This window comes from Lycorma delicatula, chromosome 13 (genome assembly GCF_047948215.1).
Source record: "Lycorma delicatula isolate Av1 chromosome 13, ASM4794821v1, whole genome shotgun sequence".
NCBI classification, from domain to species: domain Eukaryota; kingdom Metazoa; phylum Arthropoda; class Insecta; order Hemiptera; family Fulgoridae; genus Lycorma; species Lycorma delicatula.
Genome location: NC_134467.1, coordinates 40,363,357 through 40,379,819, shown reverse-complemented (window position 1 = coordinate 40,379,819; position 16,463 = coordinate 40,363,357). Strand labels below are relative to the sequence as shown.

The window sequence follows — 16,463 nt, the reverse complement described above, 5'->3', positions numbered from 1 at the left end:
AAAACAAGTTTGCAAGTTATTTATTGTCAACACTTTTTTTTTTGTCTTCAATAATTTGACTAGTTTGATGTAGCTCTCCAAGATTCCCTATCAAGTCCCAGTCATTTCATTTCGGTATATCCGTGCATCCCACTTCTCTAATAATTTGTTTTACATATTCCAAACGTTGCCAAAGGAGTGTTCTTTAATTCTAACGGGTCTGAACAAATCTGGTACAATAAAGACCACTAAAATTATATACAAAATGTTTTTTATTAATCAATATTTTTAATTGACCTGAAAATGTTTTATGTAAAAAGAAAGTTTATTTAAAAAAAAAAACTGTCTAGTTTTCTATAAAAAGTTATTCTATAAACAGATTTGATTTGTTTTTTTTTTGTCTTCAGTCATTTGACTGGTTTGATGCAGCTCTCCAAGATTCCCTATCTAGTGCTAGTCGTTTCATTTCAATATACCCTCTACATTCTACATCCCTAACAATTTGTTTTACATATTCCAAACGTGGCCTGCCTACAAATTTTTTTCCTTCTACCTGTCCTTCCAATATTAAAGCGACTATTCTAGGATGCCTTAGTATGTGGCCTATAAGTCTGTCTCTTCTTTTAACTATATTTCTCCAAACGCTTCTTTCTTCATCTATTTGCCGCAATACCTCTTTATTTGTCACTTTATCCACCCATCTGATTTTTAACATTCTCCTATAGCACCACATTTCAAAAGCTTCTAATCTTTTCTTCTCAGATACTCCGATCGTCCAAGTTTCACTTCCGTATAAAGCGACACTCCAAACATACACTTTCAAAAATCTTTTCCTGACATTTAAATTCATTTTTGATGTAAACAAATTATATTTCTTACTGAAGGCTCGTTTCGTTACCTTTTGCTATTCGGATTTGATTTGATTTAGTTTTACGTAAATTATTTTTTCTTTTCAAACATCATGATCATGGATAATTGAATTTAAACAAATTTATTCAGGTTATTTTTACAAATAATTTAAATGTATTAAAGTCCGGCAAAACTTTCATTTATAACTTTCTGTATTAAACCTTTAAATACGTCATAGAATATTCAAATAGAAAATACATTATTACTATTATTATTATTATTATTATTATTATTATTATTATTATTATTAGTTAAAATAAAACAACAAATCATTTATAAAACTGAAAGAGATTTAAGAAAAATAATTTCTACAGATTATATGTAGGTGTTTTAGAAATATTTCACAAAAGGTTAGAGAGTACAATCAACAAATGCAACATTGTTTATCTCACATAAAAGCCGATCTGATGTTATATAATTTCGCTTATGATGGAACTTTTTAATTAAATTCGAGCTTAAATAAAAACCTACTTAATAATAATATTGAAAGAAGACTTATAAAATATGAAACCGGATACCATTTTAATCACGTATCTCTTGAGTCCAAAAGCTTTAATAATTATCTCGTACACAGGAATAATTTGACCATCTGCATATTTCATAATCCGTTTTTGAAAAATATAATAAAAAAAATTACAAAAATATATTTGATTACATATAAAAAATTTTTTAAAAAAGTTTTTATTTAACTAATATTAATAAAAAAAGGAAAAAAATTAGAAAAACCCTCTAAAAAGTAAAAAATAAGAATTAAATCAAATTGAGAATTTTAAACAAAAAAATTATAATATATTAACAAATATAAAAATGCACTGAAAAGTAAAAAGTAAATTATATAAATATCTAATAAATAAATGTAATAATTATTGAACCAAAGACCAATTTGGTTTCAGGAAAAGTATAGGGACAAGGGAAGCAATTTTAGGCCTCAGATTAATAATAGAAGGAAGATTAAAGAAAAACAAACCAACATACTTGGCGTTTATAGACCTAGAAAAGGCATTCGATAACGTAAACTGTAATAAAAGGTTCAGAATTTAAAAAAAATTAAGGTTCAAATACAGAGATAAAAGAACAATTGCTAACATGTACAGTAACCAAACAGCAACAGTAACAATTGAAGAACATAAGAAAGAAGCCGTAATAAGACAAGGATGTTCCCTATCTCCGTTACTTTTTAATCTTTACATGGATCTAGCAGTTAATGATGTTAAAGAACAATTTAGATTCGGAGTAACAGTACAAGGTTAAAAGTTAAAGATGCTACGATTTGCTGATGATATAGTAATTCTAGCCGAGAGTAAAAAAGATTTAGAAGAAACAATGAACGACGTAGATGAAGTCCTACGCAAGAACTATCGCATGAAAATAAACAAGAACAAAACAAAAGTTATGAAATGTAGTAGAAATAACAAAGATGGACCACTGAATGTGAAAATAGGAGGAGAAAAGATTATGGAGGTAGAAGAATTTTGTTATTTGGGAAGTAGAATTACTAAAGATGGACGAAGCAGGAGCGATATAAAATGCCGAATAGCACAAGCTAAACGAGCCTTCAGTAAGAAATATAATTTGTTTACATCAAAAATTAATTTAAATGTCAGGAAAAGATTTTTGAAAGTGTATGTTTGGAGTGTCGCTTTACATGGAAGTGAAACTTGGACAATCGGAGTATCTGAGAAGAAAAGGTTAGAAGCTTTTGAAACGTGTTGCTATAGGAGAATGTTAAAAATCAGATGGGTGGATAAAGTGACAAATGAAAAGGTATTGCGGGAAATAGATGAAGAAAGAAGCATTTGGAAAAACATAGTTAAAAGAGGAGACAGACTTATAGGCCACATACTAAGGCATCCTGGAATAGTCGCTTTAATATGGAAGGACAGGTAGAAGGAAAAAATTGTGTAGGCAGGCCACGTTTGGAATATGTAAAACAAATTGTTAGGGATGTAGGATGTAGAGGGTATACTGAAATGAAACGACTAGCACTAGATAGGGAATATTGGAGAGCTGCATCAAACCAGTCAAATGACTGAAGACAAAAAAAAAAAATTAGTAAATTTTAAAATTAAAATTAAAGAAAATATTTAGTTAAATAAAAGGTGGCGCAGTTTTTATAATTTATTTAAAACAACACAACATTTATTTTTACAACAATTAATCTTTATTTTCATTTTCAATAACGATGCGAGGAGGTGGAAAGGTCTGCTGGAACCTCTCCAGTTGAGACTGACTAGCTACAAGTAACAATCTGAGAAAATACACCCACTAGCTTTCTTTGTACGTGTTCTCACATAGTTGAAGTTCATCTTCGAATTCTGTTTGTAATCTAAGCGAAATTGAACGCACTCTTTCCGCTAAAAGTTTCATTTTAATTAATTATGAATTTTTATTTAATGAATTCATAATTACAATTATAATTATAATAATTTTTCAGATTACCGTCAAAATGTAATAACTTTGTACAAGATTTCTAAATTTAATTTTTATTTTTAATCTTATTAACCCTTAAAGGTCATCTCGGTGCAAATTTGAACCATCAAAGAATTAAAACTTGAGTTATTTTATTACAGATAAATAAAGTATATACATATACTAAACAACCTCATTAAACAAAAGATATATTTTAAAATACAGCAAATGTCTATATAAATAATTATTCGAAAAGATTGTTATAAAAACTGCGCCACGCTTTTATTTAACTAAATATTTTTATTACTTTTAATTTTAAAATTTAATAGTTATTACATTTATTTATTAGATATTTTGTATAATTTACTTTTTACTTTTCATTGCATTTTTATATTTGTTAATATATTATATTTTTTTGTTTAAAATTCTCAATTTGATTTAATTCTTATTTTTTACTTTTTACAGGGTTTTTTCTAATTTGTTTCCTTTTTTTATTAATATTAGTTAAATAAAAACGTTTTTAAAAAATAATTTTTAATATGTAATCAAATATATTTTTGTATTTTTTTTTTTTTGGTATTTGTATTTTTTTTAGACTAAAAAAAAAGTAAAAATATTTATTTTTACACATCGAAGTTACATAAGTGTACCAAATTTCAATCTTTTTCATACGATAGTTGATGAGAAATGAAAATTTTCAACTAAATGCATGAATTTAGCGTAGGGGTAGCCCGTGGGAGCGTAGGGGTGGGTCATATAAAAAATTCCGATACCGTAGTGCTGTATTGTTATAGAAGTTACATACTTGTACCAAATTTAATTGATTTTCATACAATAGATCAAAAGATACGGCAATTGAAAGATTTGATTATTCCTAAATCGAGTTAAATAAAAACTTTTAATAACTATTCTAATTTTATTCCCAGTTACTAAGACCGATCGATTGAAAACTTCAGTAGCAAACAATTCATATAATACTACCACTACCACTGTACCAAATTTCAGTTTTCTACGGTGTTCAGACCAAAACAATACTGGAAGTTAAATAACAGCCAATACTGTAACTCCTTCTTTGATTCAAATATATAGGCATCAATGTTATATAAGTAGAAATATTTGAGTCAAACTTTAAGTTATAATTTTAAGGAAAGTCGTCGGAGATATTTATGAAATACAAGTAACAGTATTTACACATACGCGCGCGCACGCATATTATGTGATGTAAGTGAGAACGTGTCGGATCTGTAACCATGCACACAACGGTTCGAATCCGATTAGCATATTTTATTTTTAACTTTTTTAAAAATTAAAATATATTGATTTATTAATAAATTATTAACCTTTGTAAAAATCTATAAATTATAAATGAAAAGTAAATTACTAAAAGGTTTTTTGATAAAAAAGTTTTGATTTTAGAGACCTCCTTAATCTGTGGTAAAAATTTTATTTATAAAGATGTGATAAAAAATTTATTTAAAGAGAATTAAAAAATAAAGTATAACTTTGACAGTATTAAAAAAAAACTGTTTCGCATTTTGGGTTCAGAATATAAGTGCCAGAGCTATTTTAATTTTAATAGTACTTAAATTGGTAAAGATAAAGCAAAAAAAATTTCGCTACTAATACGAGCAATTATAAGAATTAAGCTAAAAAAAAAAACAAAAACTGTTTTTTTTTTTTTTTTACTTCTTTCTACGAAATAAAGAAAGTATTTGTGATCGCGAAAAATTTCGGTTTTCAGATTTAACCCAAATTTTGATCACCCTAAATCCATTTCTGACTAGTTTCAGCGTGACGTCTGTACGTACGAATGTATCTCGCATAACTCAAAGCCGTAGGATGTTGAAATTTTGGATTTAGGACTGTTGTAATATCTAGTTATACAACTCCCCCTTTTGATTGCAATCGCCTGAAAAAAGTGTCAAAGAAGCCCACAATCCAAAAAAAAAAAAAAATGGATTTTGAGTGTTTTTTATGAGGGCAGTAAATAAGACCTCATTAAGAGCTTTTCAACGATATACATACGTGGTACTTATTTTCATTGGTTCCAGAGTTGTAGCCAAATAAAATTTTAATTAATGAAATATATTGATCTTACAAAGGAAAGCAAATTGATTCGAATCATACTTCATCTCCTTTTAATTTAATTTAAATATATTGATTTATTAATAATTATTAACCTCTGATTGTAAAAAAAATTTCGATAAATAATTATTCAATAATAAGAATAAAAAAATGAAAAATTTTTTAAATTCAGAAGTTATGCTGTTAATGAAATAAAATTATATGTACAAGGTCCGGCATATAAATCTGACGATTTTGTAGTAATTGTTATGTTGGCACCACTGCTAATGAGAAGGCGGGAGTGTTGTACATCGACAGATCTATTCATACTATTTCAGTAGCCAGTATTTCGTGCTCGGGTGAACGACGAGCGTTTGTGATTGAAGCCTATTTTAAAAATAATGACTCGGTTATTGTAACACAGCGTTTATTTCGCAGACATTTCAATTTAAATCGACACGCGTCTGTTTCTAGTAGGAATACGATATTGTTGCGGGTGAAGAATTTTAGGAACACAACGTCTTCTTTAAAAATGAAACCGGGTTGTGAGAATGCCTGAAAACATTAACGCTGTAATTACGCGGTCTCCACGACGTTCATCTGCGAGATATACTGCTGCGCTAGCCATTTCTGATCGAAGTGTACGACCAATTCTTCACGCCAACCTGAAATTCCATCCGTATAAAATGATGTTAGTGCAGCAACTTAATGCAAATTATTGGGCGTCTCGCAAAGCAGCTTGCGAGATCATCCCCGAAAATGTCCACCGAGATGCCATTATTCTTTTAAGTGACAAAGCGCATTTTCATCTGTCAGGATATGTGAATAAACAAAATTATCGTTATTGGGCTTCGCATCATAATCCACGGAAAATTCTTTAAAAACCACTTCACAGTCGATATGTTACAGTGCGGTGTGCGGTTTCAAAGTTCGGCATAATTGGCCGGTACTTTTTTGAGAAGTTAAATCGCAGTGTAACAGTAACATCTCATCGATACATAAATATGCTGAATGAATTTTTGCTACTAAAATTGAATGACTTTCAAGGACATGAAATTTGGTTTCAACAGGATGGTGCCACCGCCCACACGGCGAGAATCGCAATGGATGTTCTGCGAGAAACCTTTCCTGGACGTTTGATTTCCCGATTTGGCGACATTCCTTGGCCAACCCGTTCACCTGATCTGGCTGTTTGTGATTTTTTTCTGTGGGGGTATCTCAAACATAAAGTCTTCAGTAGTCGACAGCAGTCAATTGCAGAACTCAAGGAGGCCATTCAACGAGAAACTGAAGTGGTTCTACAAGTGATGATTGAGCGAGCGATGTCAAATTTTAGAATGAGGTTAAGTGAATGTGTCAGGAGTAATGGAAAACGTTTGGACGACATAATATTCAAATAAAAAAAAAATCTATGTAAGTAATTCACTATAAATTGCAAAAATTGATCTTAATTTGATATATTCATGGTTTTAATAGTACGAAACACAGTTTAATTATTATCCCTCAAAAATTGTAAGGTTTATATATCGGACTCTTTACTTTTCATTTTAAAAGAATGTGTATATGTAATTTAATAGGTGTTCAAGGAAGTTATGTGGTGTACACATCAGTTTTTTAGAGGTATGGAATAAACCCATCGGGTTGGTCTAGTGGTTAACGCGTCTTCTCAAATCAACTAATTTGGAAAGTCGAGAGTTACAGCGTTCAAGTCCTAGTAAAGCCAGTTATTTTTACACGGACATGAATACTAGATCGTGGATACCGGTGTTCTTTGGTGGTTGGGTTTTAATAATTAACCACACATCTCAGGAATGGTCGAACTGAGAATCTACAAGACTACACTTCATTTACACTCATACATATCATCCTCATTCATCCTCTGAAGAATTATCTAAACGGTAGTTACCGGAGGCTAAACAGGAAAAAAGAAAGGGAAAAGAGAGAGGTATGGAATAAATCCAATAAATATTTTTTTTTAAATTTCATATATAGGTCAACCTTAACATTTTTACTTAAATAAAATGCTCTATGTATCTAACATACATTCCTTTTAATAATGGCTAAAATATGAAAAAATACATTTTTAAATAACCTTTCTGCATTTGGATCAATAATATTTTTTTAAAATCAATTGTATACAATTTTTGATTATATGTATAAACTTTAAAAAAAAAATTATTCAAAAATATTTAAAGCGAAGGGGAGTAAAAGTAAAATAACAAAAAAATATAAATTCCAATTTTAAGAGGTGGGGTTTTGTGGAAAATTTTTTTTTTATTCATAAAAGTATTGTAACAATTTTTTCTAAATAAAATTTTCTCTAAAATTCCTTAGAAAAAATCGAAATCGGTGTTTTGGTTTCAAAATCGAATTAAAAAAAAAAAAAAAATTAATACGATCGTACATTAAAAAAATTTGAGCCAAATTTCATGAGCCAATTTTCATCAGTCAATCCTGAAATATAAGGAAAAAAGCAGTATGATACACATAGTGTATACTTAGGCCACATAGTAAGGCATCCTGGAATAGTCGCTTTAATATTGGAGGGATATGTAGAAGGGAAAAATTGTGAAGGCAGGCCACGTTTAGAATATGTAAAACAAATTGTTAGGGATGTAGGATGTAGAGGGTATACTGAAATGAAACGACTAGCACTAGATAGGGAATCTTGGAGAGCTGCATCAAACCAGTCAAATGACTGAAGACAAAAAAAAAGTGTATACTTCTATCTTTTTGATCTAGATGAATTAATTGGACCATAGAACATAACAATTTGCAAAAACACCCGATTCACCATTTCTTACATAGTCACCAAACGTTCCTCTTTAGCTGTATGAAGCTATATTCTCTGGGAAAGTAAAATAAAAACAAAAAAAAAACAATTGACTTTTCTTATCTCATTCTGAGAGTGTTAAAATAATTTTGATTAAGATCTTTTGGATTATTTTAGTACAGTCAATTTGTATTTTTATTTGAAAATTCTTACCTACCGATTGATGTTTATCCAATATGTATGGGGTGATGAGGGAAGCTTAACTCCAGATTTTTAACATCCCCCTCCAATAGATTTTTTAAAAACTCAAAAAGTTTTTTAAATGCGTTTTTCTCTGAATCTATGCATTTTAAAGAAAAGTTTTTCAAACAAAAAATGTATAGGACATTCTTTTCTACAATTAATGTTTTTGAAGTTACGCCGTATAATTTGAAATTGAAATACTAGGTGGTGCTGAAGTTGTAAAAAACGTGTTTTTTCGGTTTTTTCACCGGAAAAAATTGTTTGTCGTCTGTATTGCATTTGAAAAAGTTGTTAATCTTAAAAAAACAGACAACTTTTATTTATACAATTTTCTTATACGACTTACCGTTTTGGTTTGGAGCTGTAATTTGTGAAATTGTGAAAATATTGTGAATTGGGCACGTGTTCGAAACCGGTCTACTCGTTTACAACGTTTTTTACAACTTCAGCGCCATAGTAGTCTGTTCAAAATACCCCTGTCTTTTTTTCTACTGATCAGATCGAGGATTTCAATAACTTTAAACCTTTTCCGGACAACGCGGACCATTTTACTAAAACTTGCGCGTAAATCGGTCCAGTAGTTTTTTAGTCAATAGCAGACACAAATACGAACATTGCCTTTTATAAATATATTATTACCACATATATGCCCAATTTAATATCGGCGGCCGAAACGGTATAGCAACTCAGATGCGAACGGGCGCACAGTATACGGACGCGCTGATACAACATCAATTCCACCGCGCAGTTCTCCCAGTTTAGCGGCGCTGCAGCCCCACTATTCTCAGGCTCCAATAAAAAAGCGTGCATAAGAGTGAATTTGAAATTCATCGTCGACCATCACCTGGAGAATACCAAGAAGAAGAAGAAGATGGAAGACGACAGAAGTTCCCCGGTTGGCTCAACGTGGGACCTCTTGGCTGATATCCCCCTCCCCCAGCGCAGGAAGCCTGGTTGGACCGCTGGACGCGGACGCTACCTTCCCGTTCCAGCTCGTCGGGCTTCAATCGCCCTGACCGTCGGTTTCAGCAGCAAGGAGCCGGCCCAGCGTGGAATCGCTCGGGGAGATACGCCTTCGCCACGCCAGCGAAGGACGATCGACGCCGACCCAACACTGCGGGGCTCTGGGGGCCATTACTGCTACGCTGTAGTGGGGACCCAACTGCTACTGAGGGAAAGCCCTCCGGAGATCAGCTTCCGGACCCAACAGCTCTTCTCAGAGCTAACTCAAAAAACGGCCCTTTTCAGGGCCACCACATGAATTACGTGCCGTCGAAGCCATTCGGCGACAATATATATATATATATATATATATATATATATTTTGTCTTCAGTCGTTTGACTGGTTTGATGCAGCTCTCCAAGATTCTCTATCTAGTGCTAGTCGTTTCATTTCAGTATACCCTCTACATCCTACATCCTAAACAATTTGTTTTACATATTCCAAACGTGGCCTGCCTACACAATTTTTCCCTTCTCCCTGTCCTTCCAATATTAAAGCTGCTATTCCAGGATGCCTTAGTATGTGGCCTATAAGTCTGTCTCTTTTTTTAACTATATTTTTCCAAATGATTCTTTCTTCATCTATTTGCCGCAATACCTCTTCATTTGTCACTTTATCCACCCATCTGATTTTTAACATTCATTTCATATATATATATATATATATAGAAGAAGAACGTCTGTTTGTGTATTTGTTTGCGTCGTAAATATCTCGAAACCGTAAAAACCGGGTATAATTTTTGCAAAACTTTTCATTTTCACGTAACTAATATATATTCTAAATATGAGCCAAGTCGATCGATAAGTTTCATTTTTCTAAATATCTCAACCTCAGTGCCACCTAGCGGGTCCATTTTTTGCAGAAGTATTTCTTTCCATGTAAGTAACACATTCTGAATATGAGCCAAATCGAACCTTAAATAAAATCTTTTGAATATCTCGACAGCAGTGCCACCTAGCTAATATAAACTAATTCAAAAACTTTGGCGGACGTGCGCACAACTCAGCAAAGTTCATCAAAATCGGATGAATGGTATAATAACGCATACGGGACAAATAATTAAACATTCATTTTTATATATATAATTTTGTATTTTGTGATGCTGCTCTGCTCAAGGTTTTTATTATAATTTTCCTTCATCCATCCAAGGAAATGCTTGGAGTAGTTCCTATTTTTATTTGTGGAGTAGCCATTCTGGCTGCCGTCATATCTACACATTCCTGAGTTTGATCTACTACTACTACTACTACTACTACTACACACACACACACACACACACACACACACACACAAAATACCCATTCCTGAGTTTGAGCTACCCACACACACACACACATATATATATATATATATATAGTATTATTCTGAACCAATCAGAATAAAGGATTCATTTTGTTTAATTAGTTAATTACGTATGCTTTGAAATCATTGGTTGAAATAAATTTTTATTCAAATATTAAATAAAAAATTATAATCGCCGACCTTCATGGCTGAGTAGGTAACATCTCGGCAATTCGTATGAAGGTCCCGGGTTCGAATTCCGGGTCAGGTATGGTAACTTTTGATACGCTACCAATTTCCATCGGGTTAGTGAACATAGCTATTGATGCCCTCTCTTTCATAACAAAAAAAATAAAATTCTATAATAAATTAAAAATATATTTCAAGCAATATTTTTTAAATATTTTTATTTATATTTTTTTTTTTTTTACTTTTACAAAATTATTTATTAATCATTCATCTTTACTGTTTTTTTCTTTATCATCTTCGTAACTAACAAATCCTAATAATTCTTTTGCATTTTTATCAACTCTTCTTTTAATTTCTGAAACCGGTTCTTGTGAATCGAAAAATATTTCAGGTTCATCTGTTGGTATAGTTCTAAGCCAATCAATTTCTTCAGTTGTTATTTCTAATAAATTTATTTCAGTTGTTATATTTCGTAAAAATGTTTTATTTATTATATTTTTAGATTCCATTTTATTTAATTTTTGATAATGTTTATTACTATTAATTGTTTCATTGTTTTTCATAAAAACCTGAAAATTCACAAATTAAAATCAATTTCTATAACTTTTCAACCGTTAAATATGAAAAAATTAAATAAAGAAAAATCTTCTTACCTGGAAAAGATAAATTTTTTGTATGAGATCGCCTTACATGGAAAAAAAAATACTTTTAAATAAAACGGGCAGAGTTATGACATATCATTTTAAAGAGAATTAATAAACATATTTTTGACTTAAAAAAAATATATATTAAAAACTACAGAGTGTTCGGAAGATTGCTGTGCATTACATTTATAGAAGTGTTTGATGAAAGTTATTTAAATAATACTTTGTCTTATATTTCATTATTTTATAGAAATGAATATTACAATAAAAATATGTTGAAAACTATCTCTTCCAGCAACAATACAAGGTACTTTTCATTTCCATCAAACGTTTTGCAAGTTTTTCACCTGGAAATAACTTAAAATAGTAGGAAATCGGTATTAACAATAACCAGGTTAGAGAAATTACCAGATAGCCCGATATAACCATTTATATTTACTTTTTAATTTTTACTTTTAAGGCCGCAAAGGATCACTTTAGTCAGAATAATTCAAGTCTTTTTTCCGATCTTTTGACCTTTAAGTTCTTAGCTTTTACTTTCTTCCAATATTTAGTCATTCTTAATGATCTTGCTTTACGATCCTCTTCTGAATAAACCCTTTTTGTATAATTTTAATTTTTCGGATTAATTAAGTAAATCTTCCTAAGTCAAATTTAATTCTTGCATGTCTTCTTTAATTTCTTTGATCCATAATGGCGGATTTTTTAAAGACCAAAATCAATCGATAATTCTCTTAGTAATCCTATCCTGCGGTAATCTTAACAAGTGTGCGCAGAAAGAAATTCGTTTCTTTTTCATAGTATCAATTAACATTTATATTTATTTATTTTATAAATGTAATCTTTTTTTTGTTTTCAGTCATTTGATTGGTTTGATAGAGTTCTCCAAGATTTCCTTTTTTTGTTTTACGTCGGAGGAGGGAAAATCTGCAACTATACGCCCAGCAGCCCGTACTACTGGATGTGTGGGGTTTCTTACCGAAGCAGAAACCCACTAAAAACCCCTCCCCTCAAACAGCATGGAGATGGGATCGCATAATCATCCCCACGAGTGCCTCGGGTTCTACTTATGTCGTCCTCAAGCAGCGGCTTCAAGAGTCCCCCGAGGGCACCCAGCAGCGACGATCCTGTAGGACTGCCGTTACCCAACCCAGAGGGTTTACACTCCTCTCGGACTAAACACCACCCTACCTTGGTTCCTCTTCTTCCATTTTCTTGGCAGTATTTCCTGGAACCAGCGAGAACAAAGACTCCAACCGTTATTGGAGCTAAGCATAATACTCATAATTTCCTCCGAAGAGATCTCTCCCCCAAACGGACTATTCGGAACCCATCTTGGGCACCGTAGGAAGGTATGCTCTGCATCGTCTTCAAGACCACAATACAGGCACCCCGGGGACGCCCTTCTCCCTCTTTTATATAAGTATGCGTTGAACGATACGTGGCCAGACAGCCACTGGACCGACCAAAAATCTCACCATACTTCCTAGAGATCCATTTCTCAATACAAGGTATCAGCCTGAAAGTCTAAGAGCCCGTAACAGGACTACTCTATCTCTCCTGTCAACGGTCCATTAGAGCGACCCTAGCCATAGACCTATCCGTACCCTGGTACCTTTCAAATCTCTCCTCTGCGAGGAGATCCACCGGTGGCATCCCAGCTATAACCAGTACTGCTTCTAGTGAGATAGTACGGTACGTCTGAGCCACCCTCAGTGCCAATCTTCGGCATATCCTGTTGACCCACATCTAATTCCTTAAGATGTCTAGAGACCGACTCCATAGATTTCCTATCTAGTTCCAGTCTTTTCATTTCCGTATACCCCCTACATTCTCCATAACTAAAAATTTGTTTTACATATTCCAAACGTTACCTGCCTGCACAATTTTTTCCTTCTACCTGTCCCTCCAATATTAAAGCGACTATTCCAGGATGCCTTAATATGTGTCCTATAAGTCTCTCTCTTCTTTTAACAATATTTTTCCAAATGCTTCTTTCTTCATTTATTTACCGCAACACCTCTTCATTTATCACTTTATCCACCCATCTGATTTTTAACATTTTTTTATAGCATCCCATTTCAAAAGATTCTAATCTTTTCTTCTCAGGTTCTCCGATCGTCCAACATTCGATATATTCAAATTACTAATAGATTTTGTGTGTTGATATGTTTGAAGCTTAATAACTTTTAACTGAATAAACCGTTTTTGATAACATTTGGCACAAAAACTTTCGTAGATAGGGCAATTTTTTGATTAAAATTTTGGGGTTAATATCTTCAGGGGGTGAGGGAAGATAATATTTTTTTAGGATCAATTTTCTAAAATTTTTGAAACATAACCCCATTTTATATTAAGCTAAGTATATTCTTGCTTGCTTATATTACCATTTAAAAATGATCTGATGTGGACACCACATGACTTCTTTGTAAGACTATTAAATTGTATACACAATTTTTTTTTAATGAAAAACATAAAATTTTATTTCATTAAAACCTCATTATATATATTTTTTTTTTGTGTTATTATTTAATTATTATTTAACGTATTTTTTTTTACTCAGAGTTTAATTATTATTAATAAATCAATATATTTAAATTAAAAAAAAAAGGAGATGAAGTCTGATTCGAACCGACTTGACTTCCCCTTGTAAGATCCAAGTATTTCATTAATTAAAATTTCATTTGTCTATAACTCGAACGAATGAAAATAAGTATCACTTATGATCGATGAAAAGTTCTCAATAAGGGCTTGTTACTGAACTTTAGAAAAAGTTCAAAATCCAAATTGTTTTGAATTTTGGGCTTTTTTGGACACTTTTGGTTCAGTCAATTGCAGTGAAAAGTAGAGATGTACAAATAGATGTTACAACAGTCCTAAATCCAAAATTTCAACATCCTACGGATAATCGTTTTTGAGTTATACGAGATACATACATACATACGTACAGACGTCACAACGAAACTAGTAAAAATGGATTCAGTCATGGTCAAAATGGATATTTCTGTTGAAATCCGAAATTTTTCGCAATCACAATAATTTCTTTACTTCTTACAAGGAGGCAAAAATAATTTACCCCGAAATTCTTCCCTTTCAAAAAAATTGAAAAAAGGTATCTATTTATTTATTGCATATTTTTTAAACATAATTTTTTTTATGTCTTCCTGGGTATTGTAATAGTGTAAGTGACCCAAAACACATACATTGAGGGAAATATTGTGGGTGGGGGAACAGATCGAAGTTTTGATATATAGAATTTTTGGTTTATTCTCATGTATCATTATTTTTTCCTTATATAACAAATAATTAACCAATGCCAGGAAAGTATTACAATTTTGTTGTCACCTTTTTTTAAAATTTGTATTTAATACTTTTATTTATATATATATATATCTTTACTTTTACCTTTATACACACACGTGCGCGCGCGCGTGCACACACACACACATATATATATATATATATATATATATATATTATATAAAAGAGAATGTCATGACTGATTCACTGACTCATAATCAACGTACAACCAAAACTATTATAGGTAGAGACTTGAAATTTTCAGGGTACCTTCGTATCTTTAAATAAGCGTGCACTAAGAAAGGATTTTGCGAAATTTTGATTTTAAGGGGTTCAAATCGATAAAAAACTAAATTTCCTGTTAACAGCGCTATCTGTTGGACGTAAAAGCAACACACGCTATAATATATATTTTACGATCCCATTGAAATGTTTCCGATATGTGTGTTCACTGTAGACTAAAAAACTACTGGACCGATTTACGCACGGGGAAGAAGGGAAAAATCGAAAAGGTAAAAGGGAAGAAGGTAAAAAGGGAAGAAATGGAAAATGGAAAAGAAGAGGAAAACGGGAAAAAGAAACGGAAAGGGAAAAGATAAAAAATAAAAGAGGAAGGGGAAAAGGAAGTAAGGGAAAGAGAAACGGGAAAAGGTTAGGGAAACGGGAGAAAATGGGAATGGAGAAGAAAACGAACCATGACCCTCTGATCGTGACGGGAAACGCAAGTAACCATAGAGCACGGGCTAAGCGGCGATGGGGATGCTAGATTTGGGATTGTAATAAATTTTTGTTTATCTTTATTGGACTTTTATATTGAACTATTTTAATTCGTTCATAAAATTGATTGGTGTAACAAATATTGTTCAATTTTTTTATCTTTCTTTATTTAATTTTTGGGCAACAATTCATTGTTTGTCGTATATTCCTTCAGCATTTTTCACAAAAACTTTTATTTACCGTTTTATCAGGATTTAATGAAAATCTAAATATAATATTGTTGTTATTTATAAAAAAATAAGTTTGCTATTAAAAAAGCATTGTGAGTGAAGCTACATCATATTGTGGGCGAAGTTGCCACGGGGTACGCTAATATATACATATATATATATATATATATATATATATATATATATATATATGTATATATGAACTACTAATTTTTTAATACTTTAATTTATTTAAGTTTGTTTTCCTTTTTATTGGATAAAATTAAAAATAACTTTAAATATGTATTATATATATATATATATATATATATATATATATAAAACTCTACCCATCATGTGAACAGCCATTGTTTGGAAAATTAAACTACTGATATTAATATTGAGTGAGATATACCATAAAAAAATATTGGTCTAGTTATCATGTGAACATACTATACTGTATCTAATAACGTCAGATTCATATAAAAGAAATGTACTTCACAAAACCGTTGGCCTTATTTCTTAGGACTGAAATTTTCTTTAAGCTCATAATATTTGGAAACTTTATAAAAACTGCTCTATTCCTATTGTTTTATCTCACATTTACGTTGAAATAGAATGTAATAACAAAGATTTTGTAGGATATAAATCATGAAACGAATTTTATTAAAAAAGTTTAACAAAAATGATTAAAATTATAGTAGTTAAAAAATAAAATAAAAAGCAAAATCATATATATATAT

The 16,463-nt window shown here is 31.4% G+C and overlaps 1 protein-coding gene across 1 annotated transcript in view; it reads right to left on the bottom strand.

Moving 5' to 3' along the window:
* The window catches only part of LOC142334063 (fibroblast growth factor receptor 1-like), a 99,312-nt gene extending 86,005 nt beyond the window's left edge, over positions 1-13,307 (bottom strand). The window contains exons 1-2 of the mRNA XM_075381731.1: positions 13,163-13,307; positions 11,128-11,292 (exon numbers count right to left, since the gene is read on the bottom strand). Coding sequence (XP_075237846.1) covers positions 11,128-11,292; positions 13,163-13,307 — 310 coding nt within the window. The remainder of the gene's footprint in view (positions 1-11,127; positions 11,293-13,162) is intronic.
* Positions 13,308-16,463: the final 3,156 nt, after the last annotated feature.